This window comes from Filicampus tigris, chromosome 6 (genome assembly GCF_054856515.1).
Source record: "Filicampus tigris isolate MCC_2025a chromosome 6, RoL_Ftig_1.0, whole genome shotgun sequence".
Classification (NCBI taxonomy): domain Eukaryota; kingdom Metazoa; phylum Chordata; class Actinopteri; order Syngnathiformes; family Syngnathidae; genus Filicampus; species Filicampus tigris.
The window spans coordinates 12,217,501-12,231,131 of NC_141222.1; the positions used below are offsets into that span (position 1 = coordinate 12,217,501).

Genomic DNA, 13,631 nt, shown 5'->3' on the forward strand with positions numbered 1-13,631 from the left:
AAAGTCAATACACGCTTTTCATTAGACATCATGTATGTTATATTCATTATTTGAATCAAGTTAGATGGCCATGATTTGTTGAATTTGTTGAATGTGCCTGCAGACTCTCTGCGCTTCTTCCCAACCCAACGACAAGGCTTCCATCATGCCTTCCTCCCAGATGACCGCTTGCTCCTCAGCTCCCTCCAGTCCAACTACGGGGCATCTCCCAGCGAACAGTCAGGCCCTGCAAGACCTAGTGGAGTTGTCTGACGAAATCAAAATCGCCTATGGTGACCACACTGCTCCTGGACCTGGTAAAGGTACAAGAAATACGTCGAAGTTGGGGGGTGGAGGTGCATAGAAAATGGATGGCTGGATGATTTATCTACTCATATTTACACAATTTTAAAAGAAAAAAATGCATACGACATAGTAGGTATTTTCCTTGACGTGTGGGTGCTAGTCCAAAGAAATTCTGTGCAGAAGTTTGTTAATTTAGCAATCCGTCCTTCCGTTCTCTGAGCAATTTATTCTCACTAGGGTCACAGCACGCTGCATAGCTCGAGGTCTTGATGTTTATTATTGCTCACATTTGTAATAACCACAGGATTGTTGAGATTTATTATAAATGCAAACATAAATCAGATAACCCATTTGTCAGTAATGTTCTTACACTTGGATAATTTAATCTGCTGTATTTGTCATGGAGAATTTGTTGACCGTAATGTATTAGCAGCGGACATGTTTAAATGATTTGCTGTGGCTTACTTTATAATATACTTTCCAAAAAAAAACGGTTCCCAATTATATTTAGTAATAAAGTACTTTATATGCATACTGCATGTACACTGCCTATTCACCTTGATTACTGTGAATTACTCTCACTATTAAGTCTAATTATTTTTCATGCATTGCCATCAATGATGTTCCTACAGAGAAAAACACCAGTTTGTCCACAGACCTCCAAGTGAGTGGATTCTTTCTAGAGGAAACAACTGACCTCTGTGTGAGAGGCGCCCCACCGACAATGACACACGCCGAGGCAGCTGACCTCCAAAGCCAAGCAGGAAGGTCTATATGTCAGCCAGGAGCAACTGAAGAGCGCAGCAGCCATTTATCAGTAAGATAAAACTCCTGAAGGCTTCTGTATACTCCCGCGGGCGACGTCCACAAGCACGTTAGTGCGACAATGCCATGCGCAGTTTGTCTTTATACTCGCGTGCAACCCACACGCATTGTTTTGAAAATGTGTTACAGTTCCATTCCAGGTGGGGGGGAATGGGGCGTCGCTACGGCCCCTGACGAGGATATCGCAGGGCGTAATTTCCTCTGCCTTTTATGGCCAATTCCGGTCGAACTTTTTATTGCCAGGCAACGATGAAAAAGACAGCGACAACAATGGATAGCGTGCCTGCTACAACAAAGGGACCTAGATGACTACACGATGTATGTAATTGTATTGCGAAAACAATCTGGAACGTGGCAGCGCAGGTGCTTTGTGCGCGTAGCAGGGGCGGAGCCATTGGTGGACCTGCACCCAGAATGACAGATTGCCCACCCAGTGGGATTCATGAAAAAAAACCAAAAACTTTTAAATAGTTAGTAAATCATTATTTGATTATTTTTTAATTTGTGTTTCGTTGCCTTTTTTATTTGAGTGAATATTAAAAATGGCATAATTGCGATTGTCTCAGGAATATCCAAACTTCATCTTATTCGGTTTGTGGTTTTATTTGAATATGCGATGTGTTGGGACAGGAGGATCGTGCTCAGTGAGAGAATTATTCAAGCCCACCCTGATTTTTCCAGGCCCACCCATTAGCCACATTCAGGCTCCGCCCCCGGCGTGTAGGCTTTTTTTTACCCACACATACGTGACGTAACACCCACACCGCTGCCAACCTGGTTTGATTCGCAGCAGCAACAAGCTGCGTGGTGGGTACCCTCGCCCGTGGTGACAAATAAATTGCCTTCAAATTACTCAGCCGGGGAAACCTGTATGTCATCGCAACATGTGACATAACGGACCAATCACGAGAGAGAATGCGCACGGCGGCGTATACGCAGCAACAATTTCTGACGTGTGTGCGGCATGTGTTGCAGACCTGTCACCAACATGTCGCACAGCACTACGCGTCGGTCACGTGATGTAAGGCGGCAGTTGTCGACCGTGCCGACACGGGAGTATAAATAAGCCTTTAGCTTCCAAGGCAAAGTGTGGAAATGACAAAATGAATACATTGGCTTCTTCCTGATGAGCGACATCTACTCCCCTGTTTCCTCTGCAGGTGGCGCTATCCACCTTGGCATCAAACCTGAGCAGCATGGTGAACAACCCTCAGCTCAGTGACTGGCAACTCCAGGTGGACAGTGGCCAAGTCTTCTTTGCGCACTCCTTCATGATATATGCACGCTGCCCCCTCTTGGCAGAAATGGTAACTGCGGTACAGTACTGAAAGCAGAAATAAGCACTTTTTTAAATTTAAAACAGTTCCAGATAAATATCAAAATACCCCAAAGAGTAGGAAATATACCGGTAGTAGACTGTGCATACTTTATTTCTAGTCTTGCCAAAATTTGATCGATTTTTGTCGCCTGGAAATGAGCCAGAGCTCTCATCTCATCCCACATGACGCTGTGCCAATGGGAAGTCTGTCTTTTGTAACCATTACGGCTGTGGGCAGAGCCTTAGGTCATTGTAGAGGCTGGAGGGCTGGATCATTTTTTTGTTTGTCTTTAAAACCAATCAGACTTTTTGCCACACTCTGGAGTCTGCAAAAGAAGAAAAAGTAGAAATAAGAAGCCTGTCGCAGCGCACACTCAGAGGCAAGGCGAGACAAAGACAATGAATGAATTTTCACTCACTAGCGTGTATGTGGTAAAAATAACTTTTACATACAAATGTGGCGGAGGTGCAGAATGCATCAATCACAGGGACATTTTCTGAAATAGGCAGATAATAAAAGATTTACGTGGTTGTTTCATTTCACACTTGATAGTTGGGAAGCCCTCCAGAGACCCAACTATTTGTATGCAAGCAATTTAAAAAAAACACACTTCCATGCTGAGCTACCATCAAAATACTAAAAACCTTAAGTGGCCTAAATATTATGTTTTTCTTCCAGATGCATGAAAGTGGATTTGGTGTGCATGAGGAGGGAATGCCCGCAGCTCAAAGGGTGTTGATCAGTGACGTCCCCGGGCAGGCGGTGTTGGTTCTGCTGCAGTACCTCTACTCTGCTCGCTTTTCCCTCCCAGAGTCATTGCAGCTTCATGTATTGGAGCTGGCATCCAGGTTAGTGAGCGAGCATAAGTAACACATTTTGATATCTTATAGACCTTGAGCAGTATAAAAAAACAACAACAACAATGGAATAATCTTGATTTTAAAAAAAGGATGCAATGCATACAACATATCTCCTCCTTTTTTTTAAGATTTGATCTCCAGGAGCTTCGGCAGCTCTGCGAACGTCACACTGAAGAAGCTTCAGCTCAGAATGACGATGGAATCGCCACAAGCCACATGGAGCATCTCAGCATTGGCAAAGACCAGGATATTACGGCGCTCTTCAACTCCATGTGGAGCCACGAAGACGAGGCGGACCGAGAAGGGGGTGCCGAGAGCAGTCTGGAAAAAGCTGCTGACGTCACGCCCGGCGACAGGGAGCTCCACGAGGAGCAGGTGGATGAGGAAGAGCTGGATGAGATTTACGAGTTTGCCGCCACACAAAGAAAGAGGGGCGAGGAGAAGCTGAGCGCGGGAGAAAGTGAGGGAGACGATGGCGAGATGACAAGCAAACTATCTCAACCAAGAGATATTCCAGGAAAATGGAGCGACAAAATCCCTCAGCCTGAATCGGACTCTGTTCCAGACCACAGCCTTGATAGCAGCTATAATCGCCTCTTCTCAGACTCAGAGGGGGTCTACAAAGAACAAGTTCAACCCTCTTTCTCTCTTCCTTCCTCTACTCCACCAAGAGCACATAGGCCTCATACTCCATTGTTCAAATTATCTGGTAGAACTTTGCTTCAATCCTCAGCAAGTTTAAGCAGTGACATTTCCCCCAATACATCAAACTTGCCCGTCCCTGGTGTGCCCCCTGACCGGGATGGTAACTGCGACACTGTGGGAGTCAAGGAAATAGCTACTGATGGACAGGAACCTCTGAAGCAAGGTACGCCTCTAAAACCTCAAAGCCAAATGACCGGTAGTATAGGTGTCCCGCTACTTTCTAATTCACCCAAGGAAAAAGAGCCAGAGCTGATAGTTTTGTCAGACTCCAGCGAGGACATGGAGGTATCTGTTGCTGATCCCGGTGTGTTGTCACATTCCCACACCAAGCAGAGCTTCACTCACTTAAAGCCAACAGAGCCCTCGGTGGAAAAGAAGCAGTGTAGTCTGGTTGATCTAAGTCAATCTCCTAACCAGCCCAATGAAGGCGATTGTTCGCCAGAGCTGTCCTGGCTCATCCCCTCCACGCCGGTCAACACCAGTCCCAGGAGAACAAGCTCGGAGAGTTCCACTCAAACCAAATGCAGCATGCGGAGGACAGAGCTGTTCCCAAAAGAGTTTAGTAACACATCAAAGACCTCCAACAGTCCCACCTTTATTTCGACCTGTGTTGTCACAGGGGAGGAAAGTGGCGCTCGGCTGAAGCCGGAAAGAGCAGGAGTGGACTCGCCGTTGTTTTCTGCTCATCTCCATGATTCCTCACAGCAAGAGACGCCTCTCCAGCTTCGCGTCGACCCTTATAGCAGCACTCCTCTGCACGTAGATGCCCTCCAGCATCGCATCCGGCCCGACCCGCAAAAGTCATTTAGTCAGGAACATGACAGCCCAGAGAAGATGCAATCGGAGAGCTTTCATCTCTCCCCCTTTTCCGACCCCTTCGATCCAAAGTCGTCTCCCGCTCACGGAAGTGTTCCGAGTTCAGAGAGACCCAGTCTAAATCCCGCTCGCTCCAGCAGTCACAACAGCACAGGATTCACGCCAACGAGGAGTAGAACAAGTGAAGATGGGAAGATTCCAGAATTGGATGATGATGATGACACAGACGAAGCAGCAAGAGACAAAAGTTTGGAGCAGAGCTGGCCGCTCACGGACGAGCCGCCGATGGCTTTCAACGACTCGTGGGGCCTCAACGCCTGCGATGACGTCGCAGGGAACCCGGGGTGCTTTAGTCTGAGACTAGAGGAGAGCGAAGGATGCAGCCGGCCAGTGGACGCGGCAGCCTCGTCCGCCAGCTCTCCACCGTCGCCGTCTTGTCAAGATCGTGGGAGTGGCTTCCAAGAGCCCCAAAGTCTGACTTCACAGCCATCCACTAGTCAAGAGCGTCAGACCTTCATGCCTTCAACACCTGATCTCATGACCAATATTCCACCAGAGATAAGTGACAGCCTCCTGGTCGCAAACGCGTGGGACATCTCGGAGGAGGAAGAGGAGATCCTTCCTCTTTCTCAAAGGCTGAACCCTTCTGCCCAAATAATAACGCCATGTAAGTACTCTTTAACAAGACAACTGTTTTATAGGCCTGATTTATTGTGATTCATAAAGCCAACCAGTATATAAAATATCTGTTTTATAAAATATCTATTCGGTAACTAAAAAGAAAGCGGACAACATTACCGACTGTCAACACGGAATATCGCATTGTTCCACTGAATTGAGTTTCAGTGACGCTCTTGAGCTTGTGCTTCACTGAGGTCATTCTTGGTAGCAAGGGAGACAACTGCCTGTAATTAAACTCTTTTTTTTTTTTTTTTTGCATGGATGCTACTTTGGAAATACATTTTAAAAATCTATATGAGAGCCACTAATCTAAATGATGGAAAGAAGAAACTGAAGAAAAAGAAAAGCTAAAACAATGTAAGTGTTTGTGTCTTTTTCAGCTCCTCCTCCCAATAAAAAGCGGCAAACTCTGGTGCCCATCACGCCGATGCCTCACTACTCTGATATGGATACGCCGGAACTAAAAAACAAACTTAATAGGTTAGTCAATTTTCATGAAAAACAGGTAAGTGAAAGGAGGCTGATGTTTGTAGTCATGGCGATTAACGCAAGAGCATCCCCAGTTTGTGTTGCATGTTGCGTTTGTTTAAACTAAATAGTACAGTTAATAGTACAGCAAAAGAGGTGTAGAATACAAACAAAAAACAATTAGTGTTAGTGCTGTACGGCACAAGTACCAACTGCAGAGGAATACTACCTAAGGGTTGGAGTTTGAAATACTGCAATATGTTGAACATTGAGATGGGGAAACGAAAACTGTGCTACTACGGCTCCTGCAAATTCTCATTTACAGCATTGCTAGGAGAGCATGGAGCATTATTTTTAATTATTATTAATTGCATTACATTTTTAGAAACAATACTATATTGGGACACATTTATTGGGATATAAAATAACCTGTAGCAGAGATTGTGACAGCGATGATATACATCATTTGTATACCGTTATTTTCAATCCATCAGCTAGTGAGAAACGATAAGGAATTAGCTCGCTAAGCAGTATTTATAACGTAGTCGAAATCTGTAAATGCCCGTGCCTACCATTGATTGGCAATGGGAAGAATACAGAACACACCTTTTTTTTTTTTTTTTTTTTTTTTTTTTTTTTTTTTCCAAGCAATGCTTGTAACAAACGCCTGATTGTAAAGGTAAAGCTTCCCTCACGTTCAGCTGATGGATAGTTTGGCTTTACAGATGCCACTCATCGTCATCTTCTGTGCAGGTTTGGTGTTCGGGCATTACCAAAGCGCCAGATGATCCTCAAGTTGAAAGAGATCCATCAGTACACCCACCAGCTGGTCAACTCTGACTGTGAAGATGAGGCAGCCGGTGGAGGGCCTGTAGCCCAGACAAAGGCCGCTCCCTTCAAGTCTTTGACTGTTGGCGGCAGGCCTGGCCCCTCAGAACACAAAGTTCATTTCAAAGAGCCCAGTGTGCCCGCTTCCATCCCTCCAGCGGAATACAACCGGAAGGAGGAGGACACGGAGCCGCTGTCCAACTCTCAAGAGTCCAATGCCTCTTCAGCTACTTCAAGTGAAGAATCTGAAAGGTACTGTGTGCGCGTAAGCATGTCGCTGACACTATCTAATAAGATCCAGAACAAGAGTTACTGTATATTAAAATATGCCTTTTCAATGAAAAAAAAAAAACACCTTAAAAAAAAAAAAAAAAATTCCATTAATTACATAGACAACCAAGACAAAAAAAACAAGGAAAGAGTTGCGTTGCTACATTATCCACTCAGTAACTTGTGGCCATGATGGTGGATTTTACTGCTCAACTCCAGAGCTGGGCACTTGACTCTTTTTTTTGCCCGTCCGGCCGCGACCCTCCACCCTTGACCTGGGTACCCTTCCGGCCGCGACCCCCAGCCATATTCATAAACATTGTCGGCCCCCGCCCCGTTCCGATACTTCTCCGGGTACCCCGGTTTTCTCCCACATTCCAAAAACATGCATGGTAAGTTGATTGGACTCTCTAAAATGCCCCTAGGTGTGATTGTGAATGCGGATGTTTGTTTGTCTCTGTGTGCCCTGCGATTGGCTGGCAACCAATTCAGGGTGTCCCCCGCCTACTGACCAAAGACAGCTGGGATAGCACGTGATTTTAAGACAGATTAGTTTTATTTGTTTAACAAAAATACATGGCATACAAAAAGAATTGCATATTAGATTGCAGTCTTGAGGGGAACAAAATCACAATTTTATTATTTTTCAAAAATCGTTCAGCCCCGTTGCAGCCCAAAAACTATATTCTTGCATGCAGTATTCTCCCCAAAAGATATAACTTTTAAATATGTGAAGATTAAAATAAAGGTGTGGATGTAGGATTCTTTTTTTAATATACATTTTGTTTAAGGCACCAGCATTTCGCTGCCGCCACACAATGACAAGGGTACAGTCCCATCCATTCTTTACAAGTGCAAGGTGAATTAGCCCTTTTCACTTCCAGCTCTGTAACTTCAAACTTTGTAGCGGCACGTGGGCGAATTCAGTACACTTTAAATTTTGGTGATGAACTGCATTACGGTGTGGACACTGCAAACAACGGCGACTATCCGTGGCATCTTTCCTGCAGGGACAACCCAGAGCTGTGTCTTTCCTCTGGCGGCGATTCAGACAGCGATGGCGGGATTTCTGCTTCCCAAGCGGCCACCCGTCTCCAAGATCGCCTGCAGGCCGTGCGCTCGTTCATCCTGTCCGACTCCAGCCTCTACACTCAGATCCTGCAGTACAAGCCTCTGGTCCTGTCTCAACTCCAGGAGCGCCTGAAAGCGGCAGGCATCCGCCTCGGTGCCGCCAAGCTGGTCAACTTTTTGGACTCCCAGTGCATCACCTTCACCACGGCCAAACCGGGGAAGGCCGCGGCCACTCGCAGACGCGTCAAGAAAACGGGCAAGAAGGCAAAAGCAGCAGGCAAATGAGTGACTCAGGCAGAACCTCCAAAGCTGATTGTGGCATCGGGCAGAAAAAAACAGTAGTGAAGAAGAAAAATAAAATGGCAATATTTTTAAGAACTAGTTCTTTGGTGGAAACTCTTTTTAAGGCTGAAACATATTTCTTCAGGATGGGTTTTGTATTTTAAGTATTTTGTTAAAACAAACTTTCCCGAAAAAAAAAAGTTTGCTATCTATGTTGTACATTTATTTCCATGCACATTTTAATATGAATTATTCAGTATGGACAATCATTTAATGACCCTTTTGTTGCTTTAGGTTGAACGTAATAACTACTTTTGATTGTTCATGTTTTTGTGCAATGGCACATGGACAAAGGAAGAAATTGTTTACATTTTTGTACAGTGCAGAATGAAATGTGCCCACCACATTTTCTTCCACATATGTACATGAACATTATGGTTAAAATGATGTTACAAGCTGGAGACAGGAATCTATAAAAGTGCAATTTGAGTGATGCTCCTTATTAGGATTGTTTGGCCTTGGCTGATTGCCATTCTTTTTCTGCTCTGATAGCAAACTGTCAGTGATGGTTCAATAGCGTGGTTGTGGGGATGCTGTAGCCCAGTTTTTTATTTGATATTCTAAAATATATTTAGAAATTATTGTTTTAGACCCAGGGGGGGAAAGATCCTAGAGCCGTGCCTGCAAACTCTCAACAGTTTGATCGTTTTGTCATCTTGAAAGAACTTGCACAAGTACAAAAACGAAAATTGTTCAGAACGTTTTGAAAATCATTTTACTTGTGCTCTTCCGTAAATTCAGATCCAAAGATGAGCCAGTGGGTAGATACAGCAGAGCACACTTGAGGAATGAGGGAAGCTCTTTTTGAACAAGAAAAGCTTCTATCAAATGTGTCATTCAAGTAGAGGGCGAGGCCTTTTTCACAGCTACACATGACGCATCTTGGCTGTTTGGTGCTCAGTTCTTCAAGCAGCGTGAAGCTTCAGATTTCAGATCAAGCGCCAAATGGCGGACAACGCTTCACACGGAGCTTCCTGAAGCCCGACGTGACTCTCCTATCGACCCTTGCGGCGTCTTCGCTGATGAAGCATCGGCACATTGCATCCTGTCGTGTTTCAAACCCTTCAAGCAGTCATGACAGGTCTGCAATATTTGCAAGGAAGCGCTGAGCCCACCACTCCTCCAGGTCCATGGGAACAAAATCTGCGTAGAAACAAAGCCAAGGTGGAATGTTGTTATTTTGCCACATGTAAGTCATTAGTGTTTTGAATTTCCACCTCCGTGCAGCCGGTTTAGTAAAAAAAAAAAAAAAAAAATCAAATCACATTGAGGTAATTGATCATACTGTGAAGTTCCAAATAATAGTGATAGGAACCAAGGCAAGTTGGGATCTTACATAAGCATTGCATGATTAAAAATCCAGTAAAAAAAAACAGTTGACTGTTTCTTACAACCGCAGTGCAATAATGATCTGCTATCATTAGATTGAATGAAGATAGGGCCGCTTACTCTTCATGACAACATTGGGGGTCTTCTCTGTATACTGAACGGGCCGCCGGCTGCCCGTCGATTCCCTGTCGTCTCCGTCTCCCAGCTTCTGCTCCACCTCCCGCCATGCTGGTGGAAACGGAGCATATCGTCATGAAAATAAACATACTGGTTCGACAGGAAAGTTACGTCGGCGTGGTCCATAATATGGTCTGTTTGCCAGGTGACTACAGTGCGTTTGTGTCAGCTGCCATTGAAAGCCTTCGCACGTAGATAAGCTTCAAGGTTTTGGCTGCATGGGAGTGTTCAACCTTCAGGCAAAGACTAACAACAGCAAGCAGGAGGTCTGCCAAGTGATTTGACTATTATGTTGAGTGAACAGATATTTTTCATGAAGACAGCAGTCCATTTGATCACGCTTTGAGGGTTATTACTTGGAGAATGGTTTCTGTTGTGGTTTTAGTTTACAATCGTGCTGAGATTTTTGATTCTGGTCATGTTTACATGAAGGATCAACCTTAAATACTGAAAGATATTCTCCATACCAAATGTTGCAGTATTGCACACCACCAGCGAGCAGCAACCCAAGTTTGTCAGTGATTGACTCTCTATTGATTGACTGTCGAGATTTGCATTCCTGTAATACGTTGCTGCAGATTAATTAGTGATCAACACAAGTTGTGCTGTCTTACCTTCTCGTTTCTAGTGTCACACTTTGCATAAGCTAATAAATTACCGACTTAATAGTAGGCAGGCTTCCGGGTAGCAGAGTGAACTCTGTCCTAGCGGGTATTAGTGAACAAGTCAGCTGATGAGCAGGCTTTCGATCAAGTGCGCCTTGTTTGCCCGTGCCGTGTTCACCTGCATAAATGCTATTTTTGTCATTTTAGACATACATGCATGTCTTTGTTGTAGCTCTCAACACACCTTAATGTGCTCTGCTGGTTGGCTATATTTCAGAGGGCATTGTTAGTTGTTAAATTTTATTATATACAGTATAGTATGTATAATAAATGATAAAATTATTACAATTAAAAATACTGTAATAAATAACAGCATGTATATTATATATAATTAATAGGTGAGGATACGCGGTATGTGTACTCAAGGAACTTCAATGAGGTTCTACTACTGATGCTTTTTTAAAAAAAAAAAAAAAAATTCTCATTGTGACCATCAATTCACACCAATCACGCGCACTGCCGCGTCTCACCTTCATATACAAACTTGACGTTCTCCTCGTGTGCAGGAGTGAATCCCTCTGCCGGGCTGTCGACCTTCTGCACGGACGGTACGTGGTAACGCTTCCCATTGAGGCGGTTGAACACGATCTTTGGAGGCGGAGCGCTGAGGGATCAGTCAAGAACGGGGGACAGAGGTCACTATTACAGGAAAATGTTATTTTCAGACAGTTATGGCACACTTGCCATCCTAGTTGTTGTTGTGCATGTCATTCAATTTGTGAGAAATTTAGGAAGGGCTCATTATTTGTAAATGTACCATTTGTCATTGCTCAACTTCAATTTGCTCAAACAGGAAAATTCTGTATTCGGTTTCTCACATACATGACGAGTACCGACTAAATGTCAATAACTAATGAGAGAACAAAAACACAAAACATTGCTCTTTAAATTGCAATTAAATGCACAATCTGCATCAGATCGGGGTGAAACTATTTGACATGACCCTGCATACACATATTGCAAAAAATAGGCCTACAACAATACTTAATACTAAAAAATATATTTTTAAAGATGTGGTTAATGTGTATGTTTAGCAAAGTGCACAAAGCTGAAGCGTAATAATTTCGTTTCATAGCTACACAAGTAAATTGATGAGTCTATCACTGTGATGAGATCTCATCATCTCATAAAGCAAGCGGTCTCTAACTCGGGTCCTCGAGGGCCGCTGTCCTGCATGTTTTAGATATTTCCCTCCTCCAACACACGTGATTCAAATGATCAGGATCGTTATCAGGCTCCTGCTGAGCTCGTTGATGAGCTGACCAAACGCCAGCTGAACCAACTGCGCCTTTTACTTTATGGAGTATTGTGCGTCTGTGCTGTGAATCGTGTTTCTTAGGGTACAGAATGATTTGTTGCATGTTGCTGTGGCGGTACCAGATGTTAGGCTAAGTTTAAAAGCTGTCAGCTCCCTTAGCTTGGCATGGCCATCAAATGTGTGACAGGATGTGACGTGACCATATACAAATTATCATCGAAGTTTAGCTTATTCTGTTTTTGTTTTATCTATCATTGTGTTTGGCTTAAATATAAACAGTATATAAAAGTTGGCAGTTTATGGCTACAGGGGGCACAGTAACTCATTCAAGTAACAGTACCTAAGCCTCACATGACGTCAGCACTGTTGGCCAGGTACTGGAGGTCTCGGGTGACAGACCCTGAACGCACCATCACAACGAACCAAGCTGGGTCGGCACATTTCAAAACGTGTGGCGCAGTTTCACACAACCACACGACACGACAAACCAGACGAACTTACTTTGATGCGAGCCACGTAGTCGGCTTGAGCTTCAGTTCGGCGAATTTACTCTCAATCTGTTGCGTGGGGCCTTCAGTAAATTGGACGAGAGAAGAAGCACAAGTTGGCCAACGCAAAGTGACGCGCCATTGCATCACACTTTAGGTAACGCTCACCTGTCGTCCTCCGTTGTGTAACGAGTTTGCTGGGCCCTCTGGTGATGGTGTACATCATGGGACGACACCCGTGTCGAGTGTCCACTTGCAAAGATGTCCAGTCCAGTCCAGTCCAGTCCAGTCAAACTTCAGGCCCTCCCGCGCCCCCTCCTCTCCGCTCGCGGCCGCGGTGCAGACGTAACCCGGGTCAGCAGCTCCGAAAGCCCGAAGTGCGTGGGAATGTGAACACGGACCCCACCGCTCCTCCGACCCCGCAGGACGGTGCTCTGTCCGCGGCGTGTAGGTCATCCAAGGAGAAAGCGGCTCCACGTGCCGGCGAGCGCCACTTGCGCTCCCGCACACGCACGGGGGCACAACGCACTTGTTGGTGTCCGAGGACAGTGACTGACAGTGCGGACACTCGGCCCCTTGCGCTACCGCCGCTGTGGAACTAATGTAGTGGATACAAGGACACGACTCAGTCGACTTCCACCACAGCGCGACGGAATACGATCGTGTTTCCCTTTGGTGTCAAGTGTGGCAGTGTGATGTCACTCACTTCCGGTTGGTGATCTCCAAAATAGTTTACAGTGATTCCAATTAGTCAATTATTGCATTGTTCAGTCCAAATGATCATTACTGTACTGCCTGAACACGTCGATGCTTATTGACTCTGTTAATCTGTTACTGCACACAAGTAATGAAATAAGAGAAATGTATTGCTGCCCATATAAAACAAGCCCCAAATAATTACAATACAATACAATACATTTTTATTTATATTGCGCATTTCATAACAGCTGGAGCTGTAACAAAGCACTTTACATACAAACAACAAAAAGGCCATAATACAACCAGTGGAATCAATAAATTAATAAATAAAACACTATTTATACAATAGACACTGGAAAAGAGCAGAACATTTCAGGGATCAAAAGCCAGCGAATAGAAATGTGTCTTCAACCGGGTTTAAAAAATGGACAGAGAGGGGGCTTCCCTCACATCCAATGGGAGGTCATTCCAAAGGGAAGGACCAGCAGCCGAAAAAGCTCGATCCCCTCTGAGGTTCCGCTTGGTCCTCGGCGCTGTACAGTCAA

At 44.8% G+C, this 13,631-nt stretch overlaps 2 protein-coding genes across 2 annotated transcripts in view; one reads left to right on the plus strand and one right to left on the minus strand.

Moving 5' to 3' along the window:
* The window catches only part of slx4 (SLX4 structure-specific endonuclease subunit homolog (S. cerevisiae)), a 16,070-nt gene extending 7,171 nt beyond the window's left edge, over positions 1-8,899 (plus strand). The window contains exons 6-13 of the mRNA XM_086034250.1: positions 104-302; positions 918-1,102; positions 2,271-2,417; positions 3,108-3,277; positions 3,418-5,477; positions 5,872-5,971; positions 6,713-7,039; positions 8,068-8,899. Of these exons, the coding sequence (XP_085890376.1) occupies positions 104-302; positions 918-1,102; positions 2,271-2,417; positions 3,108-3,277; positions 3,418-5,477; positions 5,872-5,971; positions 6,713-7,039; positions 8,068-8,413 (3,534 nt within the window). The 3' untranslated portion in view covers positions 8,414-8,899. The remainder of the gene's footprint in view (positions 1-103; positions 303-917; positions 1,103-2,270; positions 2,418-3,107; positions 3,278-3,417; positions 5,478-5,871; positions 5,972-6,712; positions 7,040-8,067) is intronic.
* A 268-nt stretch (positions 8,900-9,167) lies between these two features.
* mcrip2 (MAPK regulated corepressor interacting protein 2) lies at positions 9,168-13,096 on the minus strand. The gene is made up of 5 exons (XM_086034253.1): positions 12,556-13,096; positions 12,401-12,470; positions 11,112-11,245; positions 9,920-10,027; positions 9,168-9,613 (listed from the first exon to the last, which is right to left on the minus strand). The coding sequence occupies exons 1-5, from the start codon at positions 12,611-12,613 to the stop codon at positions 9,543-9,545; spliced, it is 441 nt and encodes a 146-aa protein (XP_085890379.1). The 5' UTR covers positions 12,614-13,096; the 3' UTR covers positions 9,168-9,542.
* Between the last annotated feature and the right edge of the window lie 535 nt (positions 13,097-13,631).